This window comes from Gymnoscopelus microlampas, assembly GCF_963454915.1.
Source record: "Gymnoscopelus microlampas genome assembly, chromosome: 5".
NCBI lineage: Eukaryota > Metazoa > Chordata > Actinopteri > Myctophiformes > Myctophidae > Gymnoscopelus > Gymnoscopelus microlampas.
The window spans coordinates 10,768,925-10,796,201 of NC_139942.1; the positions used below are offsets into that span (position 1 = coordinate 10,768,925).

Sequence of the window (27,277 nt, forward strand, 5' to 3'; positions counted from 1 at the left end):
GCTTACCTTTTACTCACTTTATAATGCAAAAAAAAATGTTAAAGAATGATACTCATTGGTACAACTTTTATCATTTTTTATAAATTCTTATGACATGTGATGTAAACTTCCTCACTGGTAAATGTGTGTTCAATATTCAGTTCCGGTTCTGTGTTAAAATGGTGAGCAGGGTAAAGACAGACACACTCGTATTGGTTGAAGAAGTACCACTTAGAATAGCCAAAGTATACAAAGTTGGTTAATGTATGTTTGTTTTGCAATCGTCAAAATTGGCAAAATATCTAATAACTAAAGCTGCCAAATAATTGCAGTGGAGTTAAAAAGTATGATATTTGCTATATATACAGCTTTAATTTCTATGTACTATATAGGAAGAACAACTATAGAAAATGCACAGGTGTATAAAAGATTTTTTAATGTGACCAAAAACATAAACAACCACGTTTGCTTTACTCAGATCAGTTAAGATGTTACTGAAACTGAATTTGAGGGGAAAAAACATTTTGAAATAAACATTTCTTAGGCTTAATTTAGGGTGATATAACTGACATTGACATAACAGGAATGCAACGCTTAATTTATGCTCCGCCGTTGTGCGACCGCATCGACACACTGAAAATAGCTGATCTACAAGCTCACAATTGTAGATCTATTTCTGGAGCACAACGAAGAAAGAATGGGGCATCTAACTAATCAGACACACAATCAGGTTTTCCTTCCAACTGGTCTATAAATTACGATCAATTATGATTTGTCAGATGATACATTATCTAGCCACCGCGGGTGCATTCGTAAACATGCTCAGAGAATCCGCTCCGTTTTCACACTGCTCCGGATTTTGACGTCAGAGTACTGTGAAATCAGTTAACGCTGCAATCTGTAAGACTTATGTCCTACGCAGGATTCAAACCAAGACCCTGAGCCAAGACGGAAAGCACGTTTTGTGCAAGGGAAGATATTACACCTTGATGTTGAGGCAGTGAGAGCGCTCATGGGCTCTGAGGGTTTATTTTGCGAACACACCTCGTGTCAACACATTATTGGGTTGTACAGTTAAACTATGACTGCTCTGTCCTTTACAGAGAACAACTAAATACTAGAACAAGTATATCTATAAAAATGATAACTAATACCACGAATACCCAGAGCCCGACTGATGCTAGAATCCGATACATCGGTCGAGCTCTGCTAATATCTCATCCAACACGACAGTAACCCCTCCCCCCTCTGTGACATCACATCCAGGAAGGTCATGTGACGTGTTTCTCTACTAATAAAGTTACATTTAAACGATGATTACAGCTGCATGGAGGAGTATCTGCTAGATGGGAGCTTCCACGCTGATGGAGTTCACCTCAAAGGAGAATTTCACTTGAAAACATTCATTTTAAGATCTACTCAGGCTTTTGTGTGAACCCCGGCAGTTATTTAAAGTCCAAGTAGATGTGAAAATGACCACAGAAGTGTTTGAAATCATAGTGTGTAAACCTTTTAATAAAATATAATTTTTATAATTTTCCACTGGCATAATTTTCACATTGACCATTTTACATACATGTACTGTATCTAAATATTATTTAGACAGTGTCTGCCGTTGAGTGGTCCCTACATTACTACATTAACACCGAAATGATGCAGGCACTCACAGGAGGTGCTATGGAACCAGAAATGAATTTCTTCTTCCATTTGGGCAGGAACCCCTATTTGTAACTATATCTTTCAGGACAGAGAACCCCCTTTTGGGGTTCCTGTTGCTATGTACAGTATTTAGAATCGGCCTCAGGTCTAAATGGATTAAACATTTTCTGCAAATGTATTACTTGGTGAGGGCCGGAAGCAAAAATAAGCTATAACCAGATGGTGTAATGACGTGTGGCTACCAGAGGTGTCACCCCAAAAGCACTCCAAAAAGCAAAGTTACACAGTACGGCTTTTAAAGTGAAATTCCCCTTTAGAGATCACAACTCCTCCTCCTCCTATGTCTAATAACCTCCCCTGTATCCTCCTCCACCTCCTCTGTAACCTCCTCCAGTTCCCCTGTATCCTCCTCCACCTCCACCTCCATACCCGCCTCCTCCACCCCTATAGCCGCCTCCCCCTCCCCCTCCCCTGTAGCCACCTCCCCCTCCGTACCCTCCCCCCCCGTACCCTCCTCCTCTGTACCCGCCTCCACCCCCCCTGTACCCTCCTCCTCCTCCTCGGCCTCCGTCGTCAAAGCGACCCATCTTGGGAGGGCGGGGTCCGTCACCGAACCTGTGGAGAGGACCAGACGCCAGTTAAGAGTGTGTTCACACTAGTCAGCCTTTATGAACACACAGTGCTGTATAGAGCGCTTTTTCTGCTGTCGAAATAAACAGACTTCAATATAGCGCTTCCCTCCCTCCAAGAGATGTACGAGAAGCTGTGTGTAGTCAAAGCTCACTGTATAATCAAGGACATGCACCACCCCAAGGCCAGGCAAGGAGGTCTACCATAGTGTCAAGGGCAAGACCACCAGGTTTCTGAAGAGCTTCCACCAGGCTACCGTCAGACTGTTGAACAAGTCACTATCAACTGGAACACTGACACTACTTGAAAACCGACAGTTTTTCCTCCATTCATGTGGATCTGTTCCTCTATGCAGACTTTTACTTTCTCTGTGGACCTGCCATGTGCATCTTATGTCGCTTTTGAAAACACATCTGTATATAAAGTGTTTTTTCCTGGTGAGACGAAGGAGGAGCCCGGCCAGGAGACAACCCACAGAGCCTAGTCCCTCCACGTGTCAGAGCCTCCCCCGAGTTCCGGCAAAGTAGTTCCGGAGAAGCGGACTGATTGGCCCTGTCTTTCCCTAAGAGGACTGACCGTGGGTAGCTACCTGGGACGTAAGTTGGGGCTTGATCAACCCCGGCTGGGTCACCTGGGTGAGGGTGTATGTTGCGAGACCCGAAACACCCTATGACCCCAGGCTACAACACTGATGATACGTCCCAGGTGCATCCATGTGATGTATTCTTTATAGTATGGGCTGACTAAAAATGCTGTTTTTATGTTTAAAAATGTTCTTATTTCTATTTTTCTCTTGCTGATGTTTGCTGTTTTTAATGTATGTATGTAAAGCACTTTGTAAATATGTTTGGAAAAGTGCAATACAAATAAAATGCATTCATTCATTCATAATTATGCACATACAGGGATTAAAGCAAAATAAGTCCTAATGTGTGATTTGTGAAACAGCAAGGAGCTCCCCCACACACTAGCGCTGTGTTTCATAAACAATTAGCACGATATGTAAAATTTGAATGTATTGGTAGCCATACAGACAACCAGTTGAAGGAATTGTAGATTGAGGCTTTAACCTTTGCCTTTATGCAAAATCCGAGATCAATTAGGGTTTACTGGGTGATTGATCTATTGCCAGTTTGACCATCTACAAGCTTACAACGCACATACCTGCCTTATATGGACCACTTTCCCATGTGTTTAACCTCATACTGTATCTGCTGGTCATGATTTCTTTAAGGAGGTTATGAAGGAATGCGTTTAAATATAGTTTTGCTCTTGTTAAGCTTGGCTTCCTATTTACTTTAATTCATCAAATATTGGAACATCAGAACAGCAATGTGACAAAAAACTAAATCTCCATGAATTCAAGGCTTCATGGGGAGAGTCATTGATAGAAACATAAGTGCAAATTTAGATGCATACCTTGGGTTGTATAAATGGTATAGTGGGGTTTTATTTTGGGTACGTACTGTGGGTTATATAAATGGTATAGTGGGGTTTTATTTTGGGTACGTACCGTGGGTTATATAAATGGTATAGTGGGGTTTTATTTTGGGTACGTACTGTGGGTTATATAAATGGTATAGTGGGGTTTTATTTTGGGTACGTACTGTGGGTTATATAAATGGTATAGTGGGGTTTTATTTTGGGTACGTACTGTGGGTTATATAAATGGTATAGTGGGGTTTTATTTTGGGTACGTACTGTGGGTTATATAAATGGTATAGTGGGGTTTTATTTTGGGTACGTACCGTGGGTTATATAAATGGTATAGTGGGGTTTTATTTTGGGTAAGTACCGTGGGTTATATAAATAGTATAGTGAGGTTTTATTTTGGGTATGTACCGTGGGTTATATAAATAGTATAGTGAGGTTTTATTTTGGGTATGTACCGTGGGTTATATAAATAGTATAGTGGGGTTTTATTTTGGGTATGTACCGTGGGTTATATAAATAGTATAGTGAGGTTTTATTTTGGGTATGTACCGTGGGTTATATAAATAGTATAGTGGGGTTTTATTTTGGGTATGTACCGTGGGTTATATAAATAGTATAGTGGGGTTTTATTTTGGGTATGTACCGTGGGTTGTATAAATACTAAAGTGGGGTTTTATGTTGGGTACGTACCGTTGGTTGTTTGCCATGAGGTTGAGTCCAGCAGCAGAGGGCTTGGAGATGTGTCTGATGGTGTTGAGCAGACGCTGGTTGGTGGGGTCCAGCTGTCTGATGTATTCTGGGTCTTTGGTCACTTCCACCACCAGAGCCTCCATGGCCGCACGCAGAGCTGCAATACCAGCCGCCATCTCATGGGGGAGCCTCAACTTGATCCTGGAATAAAAAAAAAATAACCATTTTAAAACCTCTTTAAAACCACTTGAACCCAAACATCCCTATTCTGTGGGGAACCAAGGAATTGCCGATCTACAAGGAAACAATGTGTCACAACGTGACACGCGCTGTGAGCTTGTAGATTAGCTATTTTCACATTGTTTCTACAAAATCTATTTTACAGTTTGACTAAGGGCAGGTACACACTGCAGGACATTAGGTCCGATATTGCTATCGCCGTCCTTTTTTGGCGCTCGCCGACAAAACCTCCCGATCTGACGCAGATCGGCCTTTGATCGGCGAGATAATGCTCGCTGTGTGTGAAAGGCTCCGCGACACGATGTGGCCGCGATTCTCCGCTCTGCGGCGGCTTTCCGACCGTTTTCAGATAACTAATCTGTTAGATATTCAGATCTGTCGCAGACAAGACAACAGACAATATCATACAATATGAAAGGAGCTACGATCAACTTGCGAGGAGATGTACGCTACAGCCAATGAGAGCACATTACAGCCACCGTGGCTATGGAAGGTCTGTGGACCTGACCACAACAAACAGATCCTCATCATCCCCCGCATAGTTACCGCCCAGTCCTGTATTAAGTTAAACATTATTATAAAACAGAATGAGTGAGAGAGCGTGCTAGAAGAGGGGCTGTTTATTTGAGACTATTGCACAGAGATAGAGAGAGAAAGACACAGAGAGCGAGCGATCTGTATGTGTGTGTGCGTGTGCGTGTGCGTGTGCGTGTGCGTGTGTGTGTGTGTGTGTGTGTCGTTGTCTGTGAGTGAGTGTTGCCAGATTTTGCGAGAGAAATAAGCAACCAGGTTTGTGAAAACAAGCCCAACAAAAGCGACTATGAGCACTTTAAGCCTATATACAAATACATTGGATACTTGAAAATAGACGATCTACAAGCTCACGTTGTAGATAGGCTATTTTTAAAGAAGAAATTGGGGGGGGGGGGGATATTTACAAAATCCACACAGATATTGTATAGGGGTCTATGGCACAACATATTTTCAGAAGGGCTAGGTCTGCGCCTCTGCGGACAAATATTATTTTGGGGGTCCTTGCCATGAAAATGTTTGAGAACAACTGGTTCAAACAACATTAGGAAACAAGGCCAAAAAAAGCAACTACACTTTCAAGCAACTTTACAGAAAAACAATCCCAAAGTCGCTTATAATAAGCGGACATGGCAACTCTGTCACTGACCGCTTCTGCGCTCTTGACGTGCGAGCGAGCGAGCGAGCGAGCGAGCGAGCGAGCGAGCGAGCGAGAGAGAGAGAGAGAGAGAGAGAGAGAGAGAGAGAGAGAGAGAGAGAGAGAGAGAGAGAGAGAGAGAGAGAGAGAGAGAGAGAGAGAGAGAGAGAGAGAGAGAGAGAGAGAGAGAGAGAGAGAGAGAGAGAGAGAGAGAGAGAGAGAGAGAGAGAGATAGTGAGAGGCATATCCCGGGATACATCGATTAAAATGAATTGGAATAAACACAAATGTATGTATTGGGTCTGACTCTGGAGATAGCATCCTAGTGAACTATCCTACAGTGTCAGCCCTTGTCGGGGATCAATCGTGTTGTGAAGACCACAACGATATTATGACAGCCGATTTCAAGAAATAAACTGTGTTATGCTTAACGATCAGATGATCCCCCCGACCACTTTAAGGTCCTGCAGTGTGTACCTGCCTTAACTGTTGCACCCTTATTCATCTCACCAGTCATCCAGCTCACTAGATCTTTAGGTCACATACTGCCACCGTGTATCAGTATGGTGCAACTACAGTTATCTCAGAGTTCGTGTCGAAGTGTCCTTGGGCAAGACACTGAACCCTACATTGCCTCCAATGAGTGGGTTGGCGCTAGCTTGCCACCATTGGTGTGTGAATGTGGGACACTGGCGTCAACTGTTCGCCGCTACACCTCTCAATGTATGAATGAATGAACCGTTGTGGAGCGCTTTGAGTACTTGGGTAGAAAAGCACTATAAAAATGCAATTCATTACTACTATTATTATCATCATCTCACCAGTCATCCAGTTCCACTACGTCTCCGTTGGACATGATCTTCTTGGAGGCGAACAGCAGCAGCTGTAGAGGACTGACCAACGTCATTCCTTTAGCTGAGATGGCCCTGGTTCTGATCTGGAGTCATATTTAAACATGTACACAGTCAGGGTCATTCCTTGAAGCTGGGCATACCATACACTGTACAATTTTAGAAATGTTGTCTTTTAATTTCTACTGTACGACTGCAGTGGCGATTTAAAGCCAAAGCTCACATTTTATATTCTCATTCACTGTACAGTCGCCAAGCCACGACCTGAGTGCTCACACAGTCTGTGTATAGAAAATTAAAACGGCCATAGGCCAGCATAGATATTCCATACATTGCATGCATTCCAAACACAGCTATAGAACTCTAATTTGTGTCTCAGATCGTCATAGAATGTCCATTTGAAAGTTCTCAGAGGCAGGTAGAAGTTGGAGTTACAGTATATACAATATTATATCTTTGCTGTCAGGCAGATTAACTTTTCAGGGAATGAAAAAAAAAAAGTTTTTAGAACAACACAATACTGCCTCATCAAAGCTGGTATGGTGACTTTATACATGATACTTGAATTATCATCACTTTACCCAAATAAAGCTCAAGTGGAGTTACAGTAGGATGTTTTTGACCATTAATGTGGTCCTTAATGTTTTACGTCGACTTCGCCATTCTAATCAATGATGGAATAAACAACATCTCCGAAGTTGGAGTTAGGTGGTTTGACCGACAGTTTTGAGGATCCAATCGAGTAAGGGAGGTTTAAGCGCTTTTTATTACTTTTCATTGGTTCAATATGTGTAAAGCCCACACACAGATGTGAAGGGTGTTCAATAGCATTGATTTATTAAAAAAAAAGAAAAGTTGAAAAATGGAGATAGCTGGTGTCAGACAGTGACGATATACAATATAGGGAGTACAGATTTCTAGAATCACATATAATATAATATCCATCCCTCCCTCCACACACCCACCAACCCATGCCTCCATACCTTCTCACTGAAGACAAAGTAAGGACTCGGGTATTTGATGTCATGGGAGCTGAAGGGACAGTTGACGGAGGATTTGTGGATCAAAGCGTTGCGTCCCTCTGTGGTGAGAATCTTCCTCTTCTCTTTGTGGTAACACACGTTGGGATACGAACCGAACGCCAGCAGAGTCACCACCACGTCTAGATTGTTGTCTGGTCCCACGTTGCAGAACATCTGAGACAACAGACACTCTGAGAGAGACACACAGAGACAGACAGAGAAGAGAGACAGACAGACAGATAGACGGACAGACGGAGACAGAGACAGTGATAGAGCAGACAGAAGAGCAGACAGAAGAAAGGGGCAGGGAGAGAGTGAAGATCTATTTCATGGCATTGAAACAGAAGACAGATGCAAGTACTTCTTTAGGGCGATTTACGCTTGCTTGCATGCCAGTCTCGCACACTGGTAATAGCAGATCTACAAGCCCACAATGTGCCGCAGTGTGACCCATTGAGAGCTTGTAGATCGGCAATTTTCAGTGCAGGAACACATCACGCCAACCCAAATAAGTCAGCCCTAAAAAGATAAAAGAACGTTCATGAACCTTCAGGGAAGCCAGCGTTGACCAGGATGTCCTTCAGTTGAACTTTGGCCTCCCAGGTCATCCTCAAGGTCGACATGTTGAGACGCTTCTGCTCACAGAATCTGTTTTCAGCGTCTTCACCGTTAACCCTGAAATAACCATAACATAACCAAATATTAACATAACCAAATATTAATCATAACATGACGAAATATTAACCATAACATAACCAAATATTAACCATAACGTAACCAAATATTAACCATAACATAAAATATTAACCGTTTAGATGACATTAATGATGATAAATGATGAATAATGATTAACAAACCAAATATTAACCCTAAAACCATAAACAAACCAAATATGAATAATTTTTATTATCCATCTCAGTGATGTTGCTAGGTTTTCAATGTAATGGGTCCTGGGATGCAAGGGTGGTCTTTTAGATGGGTTCCAGGGACATTTTATGGGTCCCCAATTACACGTCCCCCCCCTATCGTTTTCTTTGATCTCCAATCTCCATATCTTCTATGCGTGTGTGACTGTGTACATTATATCCTGATGCAGTGGATCTCAACCTTTTCAGGCAGCGACCCCCCAAAATAATCATATTTTAACTGGGGACCCCCCACCCTGAGGAATTAGCAGTTGAGGCACTTAATTTAGTTTGATTCAGTTCCACAGATACATATTGTGAAAATAGCAGATCTAGATCAGTGCGACCCGTTCCTGCTTTTCAAGACCGATACCGATATATATACATATATTAAAAAATCATAAATATATTTTTTCAAATGTATATGATTCTGTAGTATTAGCACACCTTATGGTAAGAAATACTAGTAGTGGGCAACAGGTGGATTTAACATACCTTTGACCAATAGAATACATTTAATCATAGAACCTTTTAATCATTATTATTATTTTATTTTGTATTATTTATGAATGTAGAATTTATTTTTACTATTTATTGTGTAGACTGAAAACACTGGCTTACAGTGGAAGTATTGGCAAATAAAGAAATAGGAATTCAAGAAATAATGAAGACAAATACTGACAATGCCTATGAACATTGGCTTGCAGTTATTGCACATAGTCAACATGCAATAATACTATTAGGCTTGTCATTGAGAAAGGAAAATAAAGTTGTCTTTTTGAGGAGAAGTGGAACCTTATAAGTCACTTTAAGTTTAGCATGAGGGAGAGGGTCTACCCTCTTCAGGGAATTAATTGTTATGATATCTCTAAGCTACAGAAAACATCCAGTTGCCTATTAAACATACACAAGACACAGACGATAGACAACCGGTTACTTACAGCTGCCATTAATTAGTGCTTTTGTTTGCCTTTGTGGTCAAATCAGGGTCAAAAGCATAGGATCAACGAGCCATCGTTAACCTGCTAATGTTACACAGCTGATTTGCAACATGCGTTAATCCACCACTCACTCTGATCTCCAAGCAAGTGGGAGAACACTCTAAAATCGGGGATTTTACTTTGGCTGGTCAATTTAAGATGACAACAGCAACAAAGATTAGTAGTAGACCTGTATGTATGATGATCAGTTATTATTCCAGACAGTGGTCTATCCAAGACGTTTTAACACGTTTAAGAGCAGGTCCTCATGCCGTCTCTCTCTCTCTCTCTGTGTGTGTAGCGTAGACTAACAGCGAGGGGCTGTGCTGCTGCTTCTGCCACACAACGCCGTTTAACCGAGTTATACTTCTCCAGTACAACGGTGTCTAACCGGAGAGTTATACTTCTCCACCAACGGTGCCTAACCGAGAGAGTCCATGTAGATCACAGCTGACAAATATTATATATTATCGGAGCTAATCGGAGCTGCGTCCCATGGACGCACTAGAGTTGTCATGAATGCGTCCTTTCGCAATATGGTGCGTCAGCGACGCAGGACGCAGGCCTACGAGCATCTCTGCCATCTTTTACTTTATTTGTTTATTTCCGGAGCAGTGCACATTAATGAACATGGCAATCAATACACATGATTGCAAGTAAATATGCCAGATTTAGCTAGAAGCTAACTTCCATCCATAGTCCCACGAACAAATGCACCACCAGTGATAACATGACATGATCCTGAACATCTCCCAGTAGCCTACAACAGTATCAGACTGGTTGTTTACTGGTCAGCTCCCAGTACAACAATAGAATACTGTGGCTGTACTGGCTGTACTGGTCAGCTCCCAGTACAACAGCATCATATTTCAAACTTAATGGTATTCCACCATTAACCCATTCAAACCGGGAACGCATCTGTGTCACTTTAGAGTTCTTTGGCTATTCAAAAATAGCAGATATACAAGCTCATAGTGCGGCCCAGAGTGCCGCACTATGAGCTTGTAGATCTGCTTCTTTTTTTTTTAATCGTGGGTCTTTGAATATATTCAAATCTTTGCTTCTGGGGATTCTACAAATGTCTTCTAAACAGTTTTTTGAATGTTGCTATAATATCAGTGGTTCTAAAAAATGTATGTATTTGGCCGTGGGACCCCCCCCATCTCAAAATATTTTGTTCCAGAGACTCCCAGAAAGTTGTAACAGAGTTAAAAATGCCTTCTTTAAAAATATATATATTCAAAGATTTGCACACATTTTCACAATTTAAAAGAGAATAGCACATCTACATGCTCGGTGCCGCGCTATGAGCTTGTAGATCTATTTTTGAATAGCCAAAGAAATCTAAAAAGAAGAAGATTTGGTAAAATAACTGAAATAAAACATGAGAGTGCATGCTGACCTGACATCGTCCCAGGCCTGGAAGACGGACAGCAGTGCAACGTGGTCGGAGAATCGACTCCCAGAGAAGTTACGATGAACGAAGCCCAGGCGTCTGCCTTCGTTGATGAACGGCTCCGGGAAGCAGGTAGCCGCCGAGATGGTGCACAACGCATCACCCACACTACACACACAAATACACATAGCATAGAATACAATTAAAATACACATCACTAAGAATAAAAAACAAACATGCACATAGCATAGAATACAATTGAAACACACATCATAGAATTAACAAATAAAAACATATCGTTGCTGTCGGGTAGAAACCTTGTAAATCCAAAACCATTCCCTTTTTATTATTATTTTTATGATTTAAAATAGTAAAAAGAGGCGATCTACAAGCTGACAATGCTTCCCATTGTAGATCTGCTATTTTCACTACTGTTTCACTAATGCGATACCATGATGAAGTAGGGCAATAATTTACAACAAAGCATAAAAAAGTTGAAAAAACTATACAAAAACAACTTTCTGCCCAACAGCGACAATATATAACAAACACACATCACAAAGAATTAACTTAAAAAAACACATCGCACACACGTGGACCCCTCTTTCCATCTAGACTAAATTAGAAGCAGTGCTACTGACTTGAAGATGCATCCCATGATCATCATCTTTCCCAGGCGAGGTTCGATGGGGAGGCGAGCCAGAATCCTTCCCAGAGGAGTTAACTCGTCGTTGGAGTCCAGAGCGTCCAGCTCTGTGAAAATACACATTTATGACATCATATCTTGTACATTTATGACATCATATCCTCTAACCGGAACCGAAAACCTATGACCTACAGTAAGAGTGGGTCTGGGTCCTGAGTTGGAACTATTATAATTGCCAGGTGTCTCTGGTAAGTGAATCTGAAATGTACCCGTATCGACCTGAGAGGACCTGTGAGAGTGTGAAGTTTAGTGTACCTCTCAGTGTGTGTTTATGTGTGCAGTTTAGTGTACCTCTCAGTGTGTGTTCGGCCTCTATCACAGCGTCCAGCGGCGGAGGTTCGATGGCCTTGGACAGGAAGTGACCGATGGCGCCCAGCCTCAGCAGTTTGATGCTTAGCGCCACCTCATGGAGAGGAGTCCTGAAGATCTCTGGAGTCATGTGGGTCTCCAGTCTGGACAGATAGACAGACAGACAGACAGAGAGGTCATGAAATCTCTTATAAACCCAGAGATTCACCACAAGTATGAGTCTAATGGTGTGCTTACACAAGCAGCAACAACAGCTACAAAACTAACAAGCGTGTCGCAGAGTTGCTTAGTGTTGCTCAACATGCCTGTTGACGTCATCAAGCGTGTGTCCGTGTGTGTGAGCGACAAGTGAGAAAAATATGAATGAAAATATAAAAGCTGGGGAACAGACTGACGGCAAGAATACGTTTTTCCTCAATTACAAGCAGGAATTGTGTGAAGAGAAAATGGGAGTGGAAATGCTGAAACTAAAATATATGATTGACTGATGCTTCACCGCATCCTTGGAGCGCTGAAACAAGCTGATCTAGCACAACTTTATTTTTTATCTCTTGTAGTGGACGTCAAAAGCTATAAAGTGTAGCTGGGTTAGTGTCAAAGTGTCCTTGAGCAAGATACTGAACCCCTAACTGTTCCTGATGAGCAGGTTGGTGCTGTACAATGAAACAGCTCTCACACTCTTTCAGCAAATAAACAAACCACGCAAACAAAGCAGATTCTGATAACATATAACATAAAAAAAAACAGTAATATAACAGCGCTTTTCCACTTCAAGAACTAAGTGAACAGTGTTGTGCTATGAAACGTATTTCACAGGTTCTGGATTTGTTTTCATACACTACGACTGGGTATTAGATAAGGTTCTGGATTTGTAGCCATACGCTACGACTGGGTTTCAGATAAGGAAAATGGCTGATCTACAAGCTCACAGCGCTACTGTTCGCGCTACAGCGCTACTGTTTGTAGTCGTAAAGAGACATAAGTCAGGCCGTACCTTTCGAAGCGAGCGCGGCTGCAGAGATGGAAACAGAAGCCAGCGCGCACTCTCCCCGCACGACCTTTCCTCTGCTCCAGGTTGGTCTTAGACGCCCACACGGTGGCGTAGTTTGTCATGTTGTTATGAGACGTAAACAGCTTCACTTTCTGCCTGGAAGTACACAACAAAACAACACATGTTACACAAACATATCACGCCACACACACACACACACGTTCAACACATCTGCCAGTGGGCTCCAGAATAACTTATTGTTTAGTGACATTTGTTTTGAATATAATGACATTTTAATTTGTGTCGGTTTATAGTTTTACCTTTTGTTACTGGTTGTACTGGTGCGTCTAACTTTTTCATTAAGGCACACGAGCACAACATATAACAACAACAATATAGTTTATATTTGATAATTTATTTCAGCTCCAATACACATTGCTAATTTCTTAAGACATTATGTAAAAGCTTGTCAATAGGAATAAATGCAGCTTGCAAAGTTTAAACTTATTTCTGTCATTTTGTATGGCTATTTTATTCAAGTTTTGTGGGTCAACAGATCGTGTTTACTTCTTGTATTGCATTAGTAATGAGATATATGACAATGTGATTAACATTATTCTGTGTGTTACTTTGTTTACAGAGTCGTGCACTGAGCTTCACTGGGAAGCCAGGTCACGTAGCGTTGCACTGTGGAGGGTTGTGTAGTAGACAACTGAGTGTGGTAGTGCATGTTGTGTTTATATTATACTTTTAATACAGCAGATTGTGGCTGCAATAGTTGTACACCTCAAACACAATAAGGTGACACTCACTTGCAGGAGTCGATGACGTAGACGACATCGTTGATGGTGATGCTGGTCTCTGCGATGTTGGTGGACAGGATCACCTGCAACGCAAACAATGAGGATTTAAAGCCTGGACATTTTCAATACAGCGATGCATTGATATTAAAAAAGAATATGAATTTTCCAATTTGTACAACTGAATCTTTAAATATTTTCAAGTAACTCAAGTACAAATTTGCCCGTCACTGTGTAAGAGGAAGTATAAATCAAGGCTTTAGGATGAGCCAATACTGTAAGCTAATACACCCCAACCATTTGACATTTAGTTTACCGTTGATGATACTTCTCATTGGTTTAATATTTATGACCAGGGGTGCACATAACTGGTGCGCATGCGCACCCAAAATAAAAAATGCGCACCACATCAGGCGACGCGAGGCGCTTTTGCGCACCAACAGCTGGGACAGGAATTTCCAAGCTTTTATTTTTTAGCAAAACTAAAAAATAAAAGCCTGGAGATCGAGGCTAGGAATTTACTTCCTGAAGCCACACTCACACAATCACTCTAAAGCACCCGTCGGCCCCATGTACAGCCATTACTAGGCACATGGGTAGAGATATGACTCGCGTCGCCTCGCATCGCCTCGCATTGCCTTGCTGCATGCACGCAGCCAGCAGCGGCTGTTAGAGGCACTCGTCACCGATGATGAACGCACCGTAATGGTGCAAAATATGCCGTGAACGTCCCAATCTGGCGGATAAAATCAGCGCAGCAGCACAGGGCACCAACCTTGGGGGCTTTATCTAACAGCGTGAGAAAAAAAACGGCGAAAATCGGCGGAATTTAGAAGCAGAGCGTCCTTTTTTTCCTGCCCCCCCCCCCCCCCCCCTTGACAAAACTGTCCGGTGGGCACCGTGCTGAACCCCCCCCCCGTTGACAAAACTGTCCGGGCTGAACCCCCCCGTTGACAAAACGGGACGGGCGCCATGCGCACCAAGTCACATGTCCAGGTGCTCTTCTGCGTACCAGACCTAAAAAGTTATGTGCACCCCTGTTTATGACACCTTTAACCACTTTCACTTTCAAACAATTTCAGAAATATCTAAAACAGGCGATCTACAAGCTCCCAACGCAATGCGGTGTGAGCTTGTAGATCGCCTGTTTTCACTACTTTTGCACGACATTGTCATATCACAAAAAAACGTCATCAATGAAAAAGCATGGTTGTCATGGTGGTGACCTCTGACCTTGGTGACGTTGTCAGGGACGGGTTCAAACACTCTCCTCTGCTCCTCTCGTGGGATCTGGGAATGGAGCGGCAGGATCTTGTACCGGCTACTTCCTGCAAAAACAACACCAGTCACGTGATTGGTCAACGAATCTTAAAAGGCATGCTACACGTTTGACGGCGACAAACGACCACATTCAAATTCAAATGGCCCTGAAATCGGACCGTTCAGGTGCAGAAGAGATCTGATAACTCATGCCAGACTTTTTCCAGACAATCCAATTTCAGAGAGCCCTAGAACAACAATTAACTATGTTTTTTTTCCCCCCATATTTTGAAAGCAACTTGTTTCCAAAAGTTTACATTTCAGAACATTTCACTTTAAACAAATGGAAATAAACACAAGTAGCTCTGATAGATAAAAAAAAACTCCACTGGATGTGGGTCAGTCTGAGTGGGTACGTTTGTTTTAGATGTAGGGGGTACCAAAGTGAGCGTTCGTCTACAGTTGTCTCTGCATGGAGTAGATGTGTGGGTTAGCATGGGTGTTATTATTACTATAACCTATTTAACCACTAAAAAACATTGAGATATGAGTTGCTTTTACAAGAAAGAACTGGGGAGACGGGTAGGTTACACAGGTCCACAAAAAGACAGACATAAAAGGACATTACAATACAAAGCACAGCCATATGAAAGTTAGTTTGGTAGTTTGGTTTGGATGTGGGTTTGTGGCTTAGTTTGGTTTGGACGTGGGTTAGCTTGGTTTGGATGTGGGTTAGTTTTGTTTGGATGTGGGTTAGTGGGTTAGTTTGGTTTGGATGTGGGTTAGTGGGTTAGTTTGGTATGGATGTGGGTTAGTGGGTTAGTTTGGTTTGGATGTGGGGGCGTACCAAAGTGAGCGTTCATCTCCAGGTGCCTCTGCATAGAGTAGATGAGGTTCCATCCAGGCAGGAAGACCAGGACGGCTCCGGCCACCTGGAGCGTCTCGATGTATCTAAGGAGCGACTCCACCAGCTCAAAGGGCGTCTCCTTCTCGTTCATCTGGGCCATGGAGCGCTTGGTTTCTGCCGTGTACTCCGCACTGCAGAGGATGTTGCAGTTGGTCTGCGAACGCACATGTACACAGGACACTTTTAGATCAACTGGAAAAGACTATTTTAAAGTGATATTTCATATCTCATCGATTAGTTCGGTTAACCTTTGCACCCGTAGTCCATTTCGAGAAACAAAATTAATGGTAAACTAGATAAAGTGCTCCTCGGAGCACAGGTCTCCGCCAGGTCAGATACGTTATTGTGGCCTCCTGGTGGCGCTATAATAGGCCAATGTGAAAAGGGTGCCATTTATTCTTAGGTCGTTCACGGCAATCGGACACTGCATTCATGATTTGAAGCATTTTGTTCCAAAAATGTGTTTTGCTAAATTAGACCTGCTGATGGCGCTATAACAGGCCAATGTGAAAAGGGTGGCATTTCTTCCTCGGCCTAGTGGGAATGTGCGTGTGAAATTTCAGGGAAATCGCACACTGCGTTCATGGTTTGAGGCAGTTTGTTCCAAAAGGACCAATCCTGCAAACTTTGGATGGCAACCTTAACCATTGAGGATGGACTATGGGAAATCGGACAGATCAGGGTTGATCACATGACTATAGAGATACTGTGTACCGATTTGCATGACGTTTGGTTAAAAACTGTAGGAGTAATGTGAAAAAATGGGTTTTGCACAAATCGGCCTCCTGGTGGCGCTATAACAGGCCCATGTGAAAAATTTGAGGCAGAGGTTCTGAATTGGCATCCAGGGAGTGTGTGTGCACAGTTTCGCAGCGACCGGGCCAACGGTGCCGGAGATTTGGTGGTAACACACGGACACACGGACACACGGACACACGGACGGACACACGGACGGAGGGTAAAACATACTCTCTCGCCATGCCTTACGGCCTGGCGGAGACAATAAATAGGTCATGATTTACGTGCTCAGGGTTATAAAATGATTGCTGGTGAAAGTATACTACGTTGCTGCCGGGCGTAAATCGCTTTACTATTGACTTTAGTACTGGGGTTGATTACTTTGTCAACCACTTAAATGATGATAAAAAACAGGGCGCTCAAGTGGCGCAATGGTAAAGTAGCTGCCCACCACCGCGGGGTCTGTGGGGTTCGAATCCACCACGCTGCATCAGGCTTTGTCGAGAGTCTATTCGAATGCTGGTGATATTTGTCATGTGTGTGGGGATGAATCACTAAATTGAGGTGTAAAAAAAGGTTTCAATCTCACATCTTCATCTCCCCCATCCTCATCCTTGTCTTTCTTCTTACGGTCCACCGGAGGAGGTACGAAGTTAGTCATCTGAACACAATCCTCCAGGAAATACTCTGCACCACACACACACACACACACACACACACACACACACACACACACACGTTAACACATCTGAACAGCTACCATTTAATCATTTCATTTGGCAGACGCTCTTATCCAGAGCGACTTACAATAAGCAAGGTAATCACAAAGATTGCAGAAAGTGTAGTGCCTCAGTGGACTAGTAGGATCCCAAATAACATGTACATTGAAACTCTAGGATACCAGGTAAACTATGAACCTAGCATCTGTTCAAATAACATGCAATCTACATACATTACATTTGTGTGTGTGTGTGTGTGTGTGTGTGTGTGTGTGTGTGTGTGTGTGTGTGTGTGTGTGTGTGTGTGTGTGTGTGTGTGTGTGTGTGTGTGTGTGTGTGGCACATACACAATACAGTCATTCAGGACCTATTTCGCTCACACCAAATGTGTTCATGTTAACGATGCATAAAGAAGCATCCGATCCTCGTTCAATCGGCTCCCACATAGGCCTTTCTGGGGGTGGTCCCGTATGTCATGTCTTGATAAGACGTATTTACAATGTTATTTGGTTTCAGAATACACTGATTTTTCATAAAAATATAAAGAATACAAGAAATGTTGCAAATACCCAGTCCTGGGTGAGTGGGGCTTAGCTTTATGCGCAGGTGTGCTGATCCAAGTGTGTACAAATGGAACCAAATGGACCCACCCTTACAGGCCTGTAACTCTGAGTGCAAACAAATGTAACCAAATGGACCCGTTCAATTTGTACACGCTTAAGAGTTATGGGGGTTCTTGAGAAAGTGAGAGTTTGAGAACCACTGGTCTAGGCACACCTGAGCTTTATAGGGCTCACATAAGAGTAGTCTCACCCTGTACGAGGGCGATGGTGAACATTAGTATATCATGTGTATGATGAAGTGTACCTTGTACAGGGTGATGGTGAACATAAGGATAACATGTGTATGATGAAGTGTACCTTGCACAGCAAAGGTGCGTCCGAACACCTCGATGACAGGACAGTTGAAGAAGTATTCCCTGAACATGGTGGTGTCGATGGTGGCTGACATGAGGATGACCCTGACCTCTGGGTACGTCTGCACCACGTCTCTCAGCACCACCATCAGAAAGTCCGTCTGACGCAACAAAAACACGTCACATAATGCATTTCAACAGTTCACTGATTAAAAACTATTTGCGAGGCCTTTTTCTGTCAAAATGAGTTTCTCAATTTCCTTGAGAAATTAAATAGTAGAGACTTTAAATTTAATTATCACCAATGATTGGCAATTATGTGCATTACATGGATAACAAATATGACCCTGATAGACTTCAATTAATTCAAGATTAAAAGTTATTGGATAGACAGCCATATATCACCCCTATGACTAATATATGGAATTAGTTGATTTATATATAATGTCTCTCTATGACTGACACATTAATATGACAAAGTAATTATTTAATGACTTACATTAATGTCTCTCTCGTGGATTTCATCAACGATGACGTGACTGATCCCTCTGATACCAGCCTCCAACTTCCTGAGTAACACACCTGTAACACACAGCAATACATACCTGTAACACACTACAACACAACAGCACACACCTGTAACACACAGCAATACAACAGTACACACCTGAACTGAAACACACATTAATACACAACAATAAACACCTGAAATATACAACACCACACACCCATGTTTTAAGCTGATCTAAGACCAGCATGTTGACTTATTCACAGTGCATTAGAGGATAAAGCCAGTTCCGTCGTCAAAGCTAGTTTCTTACAAGTCCGACTTCTCGCTAGGATTAAGGCCCATCTACCCCGAGAACAACTAGAAATGGCTATCATGCCTTTATTTTCTCACGACTCGGTTACTGCAATTCCCTGTACACTTATCTCTCAGGCGCATGCAGCTGATCCGAAATGCTGCGGCTCACCTTCTCACTGGCACAAAAAGACGTGAGCACATCAGTCTTGTCCTGGCCTCACTTCACTGGCTCCCTGTCAACTTTAGAATTGATTTTAAGGTCCACTTATTTGCTTTTAAATCTTTAAACGGGCTAGCTCCGCTGTACCTCACTGAGCTCCTGGAACCATACACCCCAGCCAGGGGCTCTGAGGTCTGCCTGATCAGTCGTTACTAGTCGGTCCAAAGACTAGCAAAAAGACCAGGGGTGGCCGCGCCTTTGCTGCAGCCGCCTCCACGCTCTAGAACGACCTGCCTCTCCCCATCCCATTTGCCCAGTCCATTGAGATCCTTACTAAAAAATCACCTATTCTATTTGGCTTTTAATTGCACTTGATCCTCTAATGTGTTCAAACGATGTACATATTTGTCTGTGCGCCGATGGGCACCTGTTGATGCTTTGTTTGTCTCAACCTTGTACAGCGCTATGGTCAGCTTCCGTTGTTTTAAATGTGCTCTATAAATAAAGTTAAAAATAAAGTAATGTCTTTAAGCTGATCTAGGACCAGCATGTTGACTTACCCACGGTGCATTAGAGTATAAAGTCATGTCTTTAAGCTGATCTAGGACCAGCGTGTTGACTTACCCACGGTGCAGAACATGATGCTGGCGTGAGGTCTGGGGAGGATGGACTCGAACCGTACGCTGTAGCCACAGCTCTTCCCAACGTCCTCTCCTCTCTCGTACGCCACCCGCTCAGCCACCGACACCGCACTGATACGCCTGGGCTGCACACGCACACACACACACACACACAATTGCTTATTACATTTGATTATTATATGAATTAGATTAAAAATAAATGACATAATTGGGTAGCATCGACCAAAGGTATTCACACCGAAGATTCTATTGCTTTGTTTGAACAGCAGCAGAGTAATGAGAGTGAAACAGCCTCTACTTTGTAGCCACTCTATCGCTGATCTAAAGCTAAACGTGTAACCCAGTGTTGTTGGCCGTATTGTGAGTTTTAGGCATCATTACATACCTTTTTGTAGTAGTAATATCGTAGCATTTGCCCGAGTCACCACTATGTTGCAGTAGTAACATTGTAGTAATATCGTAGCATTTACCCGAGTCACCACTATGTGGCAGTAGTAATATTGTAGTAATATTGTAGTATTTACCTGAGTCACCACTATGTTGCAGTCTGAAGCGCGGTGGTTCTGGATGAACTGGTCCAGGATGTATTGAGGGACCTGGGTGGTTTTACCACAACCGGTGGCTCCTCTGATGATCACCACTGAGCTGCTGTCTAGAGCAGCCATGATCTCTGCCTGAAACTTCTTCACTGGCAGCTGCTCTCTCTCTGCCAGGATCTGAATGAGAGAGAGAGACGGGGAGAGAGAGAAAGGAGGTTTAAGTCTCATTTTAAACCATCTCTTCTGCTTCTATCCATCATCTATATCTATATATATATATAATATAGTCTATTACACGGCTTGGTTGAATGCTTGATTCCGATTGGTCAATCCCTGAATTCAGCGGTGTGTTATTTCTTGATAATGACCGATGAGCCCTATAACAGACCTCTGTCTAATCAAAGGCTCAGAGCACCTGCTCATATGAATCTGTGCTGCTTGATTTTGTGCCGTATCCAACATGACAGCCATGTAAACAAACACACCATGTCATTTACAACTAAACGTTGTTCTCAAGAATGTTTTTGAAAACATTTTCAGTGAGAAATAGACAATGCAGTAACCGAAAATTGATTTTATTTGATCAACACTTCCTTGTTTTCCCGAGGAATACTTTCATTTGAATACTTTCATTCAACACTTATGGAATACTTTCAGTGCCGTAAGCAAGGAAATACTTTGTTTTGTTGTTACTTTTGGGTCAATTTATTAATTCATTTATTGAGTAGCCGTGTAATAAGCGGGATAATTGACAAATAAATCCCGACAGGGCGATTTATTTATCAATAATGACCGGCGACCCGTCAATTATCAATTGCTTAGTGCTGTTTCTCAATCAGTAACCACTAGTAGTGCATGGGAGAATGTATTAACATGTTAACAAAATATACAGTAGCCTATATTGTGCTTTGTGAAATGCATCAAAACTATTCAACATAATATTTCATAAGCCCATCAAAGGTTTGGACTAATGGGTGTAGAGTGGCAACGTTACTGACATACTATTAAAACTGCATTAATACTATTGATATTAATAATAATAGTGCATTAGTAAATATAATGTAAAACCTTGTGCAGGTTTTCATCGTGTTGCATCTGGTCGGTCAGTTCGTGATGAAGATCTGCACTGATCTGTTCTGGTGTACACTGTGAGAGAGAGAGAGAGAGGGAGAGAGGGAGAGAGAGGGAGAGAGAGAGACAGAGAGAGAAGAGACATAGACAGAGAGAGAGAATAAACATCTCTAGATACAGAAGCATTAAAATGTCCATGATTATTAAACATTAGTGTTAATGGAAGTAGTGGAACTAATATGACAACAATATAACTCAACAGTGTTAATACTAACGCAGGCCAGCAGTCCTATTTAATCATACATGTATACGTTAATAATTCCTTATATTAATTAATAACAGATTATTGTTAATACTAACAAAGGCCAGTGGTCCATCATCGATGTTGCTGGAGGTCCAGGGGTTCCAGTTGACCTGGGGAGGAGACCAGGGCACCACGCCCGCTCCGCTCTGCCTCTGACTGGGCTCAAACGATGCCATCTTCCCCTGGATGAGAGACACTGGAGTGCTGGGGTCCGCAGGCTGGCAGAATATAGTAAAACGTACAGTTACAAACACACCAATATAAAAAATCACAGGCATACAACGATGTGCCCCTGAATGAGAGACACTGGAGAGCTGGGATCCATAGGCTGACGAAACATATTAAAAATGCACAATTACAAACATCACCAATACTAAAAACACACACACATACAACCATCTTCCTCTGGATGACACACTAAAGCGCTGGGCTCCACAGGTGTTCAAAGATACCAAAAAAATCATATTTTTTTATTCTGGGTAAAACTGAGTGAGAACAAAGAAACTAGCCCCGATGGCTAGTTTCAACAACATATGGGAGTGGTTAAAAACACAGGTACAGCCATCAGTCTACACACTGCATCCACAGGCTTCCCCAAGATACAAAAGAAACACACACAGATATAACCATCTACATCCTAGAGTAGAGCACCACCCATGTAATTCATAGTGTGTTTTTACTGTCTTGACGCCATCAGGATCAGCATTATCCTGCCAAAGTCTCCCAATTGTTTTTAGCATTAATTATACTGAACTTGTCTGTTGGCACATCATTGTTATTTAATCATCCAGTAGAGGGTACTCAAATACAAGCACTGTGAGCTGTGTCACTCCTGCCTCTTCCAGTACAGATGGACAGCTACTTTACTGTCTCTTCCAGTACAGATGGACAGCTACTTTACTGTCTCTTCCAGTACAGATGGACAGCTACTTTACTGCCTCTTCCAGTACAGATGGACAGCTACTTTACTGCCTCTACCAGTACAGATGGACAGCTACTTTACTGCCTCTTCCAATACAGATGGACAGCTACTTTACTGTCTCTTCCAGTACAGATGGACAGCTACTTTACTGCCTCTTCCAGTACAGATGGACAGGTACTTTACTGGAGGTGTAAGAGTTCATCTTATTGTTAAAAATGCTTAAAATAGCAATCTTCAAGCTCACAGTGCATCACATTGCAACCTGTACAACTAAATATAAAATAGTGTTTAATTGGTTAATCAGACCAATCGATTAATTCATTATTTTAAAAAAAAATCATTTGATTTATTGCATTGATTTGTTTATATATACATACAAGCATGTGTTCATTATTCAATAGAATAATCAATAAGTTGATAATGGATGGTTCCAGCATTATTACTGTACACCTTTAACAATAGTTTTCCTCATTCGTGTTCTGATATTGTAAAGCTTTACTATTTTATTGTCTGTAAAACGCGCAAAAGGTGAGAGGGCATTTTTCAGACCAAGCACCCCTTAGCTTAGAGACAAAGCAGGGACCCCCAATACATAGATTGTGTATTAAACGTCATAATCATAAAAACCGTCACCATCATATGGTTATTACACAGATTGCAGGATTTTCAGAGGACAGTGTTACTTGAGGGCAGGAGGAGATTAAGTTCTACCAGCTAAACTAGTTTTTTGTTTATCAAGATGGCATCAATAGTTGTGGTTTCCATTAAGGTGAACAGGTATTCTATGTTCATGAGAAAGTCTTGTAATGCATGGTATGCTAACAATGGAAACAGATGAGAGATTAATGAAGAGCATGGAATGATTTAAAGGAATGCAATGCCACTTCTAGTGGAACGATGGAAAAATACAGAGAAAAAAAACAACACAACCAGGTGCTCAGAGGAGAAACAAGTTGTTGCCATTTGCCTTGTTTAAGGCTAGTCCCTTGTTTTATTATTAAATGCCTGGATTCTCCGTTTTTTCAATGGAAAAATAGACTTGAGTCAAAACAGATACGTACATGATGAGAGATGAGATAATGAAAGATTAATAAAAAAAGTTAGCTCCCCCTAGTCAAAGTTAGGAGCCCTTACATCAAACTAGTAGTAACATTGCATTCCTTTAAATGCTGTCATACCTTCATTAATCTCTCATTATCTAATCACTCATCATGTAACTATCTGTACAGACTGTTGGGCAAGGCATGAACACCGCCTGCCTGAGGTGTTTTTTAACCATGTGAAATATGTTACTTTTAACCTTTCCATGCTGCACAAGCTGGTTCTTCAAACAGGACCTTAAACACTGTACCCGTTGCTGCTTTTTATATCACCCGCATAATGAAACTAATGTTCTAATTAGGTACATCTGTTTTCACATAAACTATCTGTAGAATATACTGTAGGTCAGGGTTCCCCAATTAGTTTTACCCAAGGGCTAAATTATGTCCACAACCTGCGAACAGATTGGGGCTTGGTGGGCGGTGTTCCCGACTTCCCGCTACTCCAGTGACAGTGCAGAGTGCAGACTAGTGTTGTTGCTGCTCTTACCGCCATTATTATAATAACTATTGGTTGTGGTACTAAGCATTTAGGGCTGGGATTCTTAAATCCTGTGTTGAGGGTCACACAAGGAAAAAAAATGCATAAACAAAATAAGTTGAGAACCAACCATTTACTTAAATATTTGGTTGTTATAGTCTGCTTGAAAAGTTTGCATCTGTATAACAGCAACCAGTGGTACATACAGTACTGAAACTCACAATACGTTCAGAATCAACCATTGGCTTACATATGTGATTTTACATTCAGCTTGAACAGTAATGCAGATATTATAACAGCGTGTGTGGTACACTGAAACAAAAAAATATTAAAGAAGCAACGATTTACTTCAAAGATTTGGATGTTTGAATTCCGTTTGAATCATCAATGCAGATTTATGACTGCAGCCAGATGTACATACAAGTTCGATGTATAGCAGATCTACAAGCTCATAATGTGTTGCGTCCATGACACGTTGTGAGCCGGTAGATCTGCTATTTTCGGCACACCGTCATACAACGAAGTATACATTCGGCTGCACCACATGCCGTGCCAAGTTACTATAGTAGCAAACTTGTTTACAACGAAGAATTGTAACACAATGCACATATATCACTTCCATTTGATATTATTTTTCAGGACTAAACTAAGATCACAGGCTAGGAGATGAAGTGAAGTTGAAGCAGCAGAGTAGCAGTTTGGCAAAACACACCCATCCAACTTTTTTAACCTGTTTTCTATCCCTTTTCTCACACTCAAGTGTGCACGAAAAACAAATAATTACATCCACTGCGGTTTACACCGATAAACTGTGACGTGACAAATAACACGGATTCTAATGATTAATGAAGGGCATGACAGAATTTAAAGGAAGGCAGTATCACAACTAGTTTGATGCAAAGGCTCCTATACTTTGATCAGAGCGAGGTGAGTAAACGTTTTGGAGGTTGGAGGTCTCTGATCGTTATTTTGGACTAGGGGTGCAACAGTTAATCAAACTAATCCATAATAAAAACAATAATCAAAATGTTAATCAAAACAATTGATTAACAATCAATCCCTATTTTGGGAATGTGAATAGTTTCAAATAATGTTCAATGGTCATCGTACCGACATGTTGATGTGAAGAGATGTGTATAATGTTAATTATTATTGATAATAACATGTTATACAGTTACACTGTGACGCAGTAATACTTACAGGAGATGGGATGGTAACTCCTAGTTCCTGAACCACAGCCATGATCTGCTGCTGAAGGTCTGGAGCAACAGTGACGTCGTGCACCTCCAACTACACACACACGCGCACACACACACAATCAAATCACTGAGAACCCTTGTGTAATAGTAGTATGCTGTGATCTATATATACAATTTGAATCCTGCGCCATGTCGGTTGTCAGTATGTACGAACGTTGTATGTGGCCAGTGTGACGTAATCTGACATCACGCCAGTGTGACGTAATCTGACATCACGATGAGACGGTCGTCCCGAATATGGACACAACGCCAGTGTGACGTAATCTCACGACAGCATGACATCACATCCTACCTATAAAGCCTGCCGTGGATTTAGGAGAGCACAAAACTCTCTCTCACACTGTGAGGTGCCTGTAAGGTGGCACTGCAAAGTGAACGACGCGTCACGCTAGACGTCTAGTTATTTTACAATTAGCTTCATGTATTTATAGGTTTATATATTGTTTTATGTGGTTCATGTTAAAACATGACATTAAGTTAATAAATGAAGTACCAAAATTAAAAATTAAAACATTTTAAAAAGTAACTGGATCAGTATTTTGAAATAATTTAGATTTTCATAATAAAACCCTCACTTTACTTTTCTTAAATCTGTACTTATTTATTTATTATATCCAGTATTGTGTTGTTATATATATTCATGTTTTCACTGCTGAGTGAGTGAGTGAGAGATAATCCCTCTTGAACATATAAACTGTATATTGTATCCACACTCTCAGTATATAATCCAAGTTACCGTTTCTCCATCTTTCTTCTTGGTGAGTCCAGTAAAAGGCTCAATGACTCCCAGATGATACAACTGTCTGACCAGAGACAGAGCACATGACTGGGCTGCCAGCTTCTTGTTGGAGCCATGCTCACGAGCTGTGATCTCTGTACAAATACAATGCAATTATCATTAATAATAATAATACTACTACTAATAATAATAATAACAACAAAGGCTTTGATCCCTGCAAAATCTAACACAAGACACAGCCTTTGAACCCAGAAAGATATAATACAACCAGACACAGGTTCAAGTCCCTGTCAACACACACACACAGCTGTTAGATCCATGTTGAGCCTTGGGTTGTACAGCAACTAAATATAGTCCATAATGTGTTTCTGTTCAACTTTGCTTTAAACAATTCCACTCCCCCGAACACGGGCCAATTGTGTTATAGATATATAGACGCTCGACAAAGCCGGACGCACCGTGGTGGATTCGAACCCCCGCCTCTGCGGTGGTGGGCAGGCACTTTACCACTGCACTACCGAAGCGCTCTACCAGAGTTAATTTTAATTTGAAAAGGGAAAAAACATCATGTTACTTACTTCGTCCCAACTGTCTCACAAAGAGCTGCATCTCTGCTATGAAGCTCCTACAGAAAACACAGTTACATCACAACCACAAGATTATTAATGAACAACAATGTTGACTCATTTATCTAATAGGCAACATACTTTGACCATCTCAAAGTATGTTGCCCGGTAAAAAAATAAAAAATAAAATACATTCTAGAAAGGCTGCCATATGTTGATGGTTTTGAGACGAATGAATTTAACTCGACTGCAATTAATAGTACATACATTAATGAGTACATACCTGCATTCCTCCATCCGTATGTGCTCAAATGTTTTATGTTTGTAATGTAACGGTGAAACAGTCTGCCTTGAGTACATATTTATAAAAGTGAAGAAAAGGCTGCACAC

General features: G+C 41.7%; 1 protein-coding gene across 2 annotated transcripts in view; it reads right to left on the reverse strand.

Annotated features, from left to right (window-relative positions):
- Positions 1-398: 398 nt before the first annotated feature.
- Positions 399-27,277, reverse strand: part of dhx9 (DEAH (Asp-Glu-Ala-His) box helicase 9) — a 48,741-nt gene continuing 21,862 nt past the window's right edge. For both annotated transcript variants that reach the window (XM_084056521.1, XM_084056522.1), the window contains 22 exons: positions 26,900-26,946; positions 26,319-26,455; positions 25,524-25,613; positions 21,877-22,038; positions 21,514-21,591; positions 20,431-20,622; positions 19,890-20,031; positions 18,800-18,882; positions 18,305-18,461; positions 17,255-17,352; positions 15,868-16,081; positions 14,994-15,088; positions 13,773-13,846; positions 12,964-13,116; positions 11,952-12,112; positions 11,596-11,707; positions 10,961-11,122; positions 8,221-8,348; positions 7,635-7,864; positions 6,622-6,737; positions 4,393-4,593; positions 399-2,253 (listed from right to left, as the gene is read on the reverse strand). In XM_084056521.1, the coding sequence (XP_083912647.1) occupies positions 1,983-2,253; positions 4,393-4,593; positions 6,622-6,737; positions 7,635-7,864; positions 8,221-8,348; positions 10,961-11,122; positions 11,596-11,707; positions 11,952-12,112; positions 12,964-13,116; positions 13,773-13,846; positions 14,994-15,088; positions 15,868-16,081; positions 17,255-17,352; positions 18,305-18,461; positions 18,800-18,882; positions 19,890-20,031; positions 20,431-20,622; positions 21,514-21,591; positions 21,877-22,038; positions 25,524-25,613; positions 26,319-26,455; positions 26,900-26,946 (3,103 nt within the window). In that variant the 3' untranslated portion in view covers positions 399-1,982. The remainder of the gene's footprint in view (positions 2,254-4,392; positions 4,594-6,621; positions 6,738-7,634; positions 7,865-8,220; positions 8,349-10,960; positions 11,123-11,595; positions 11,708-11,951; positions 12,113-12,963; positions 13,117-13,772; positions 13,847-14,993; positions 15,089-15,867; positions 16,082-17,254; positions 17,353-18,304; positions 18,462-18,799; positions 18,883-19,889; positions 20,032-20,430; positions 20,623-21,513; positions 21,592-21,876; positions 22,039-25,523; positions 25,614-26,318; positions 26,456-26,899; positions 26,947-27,277) is intronic.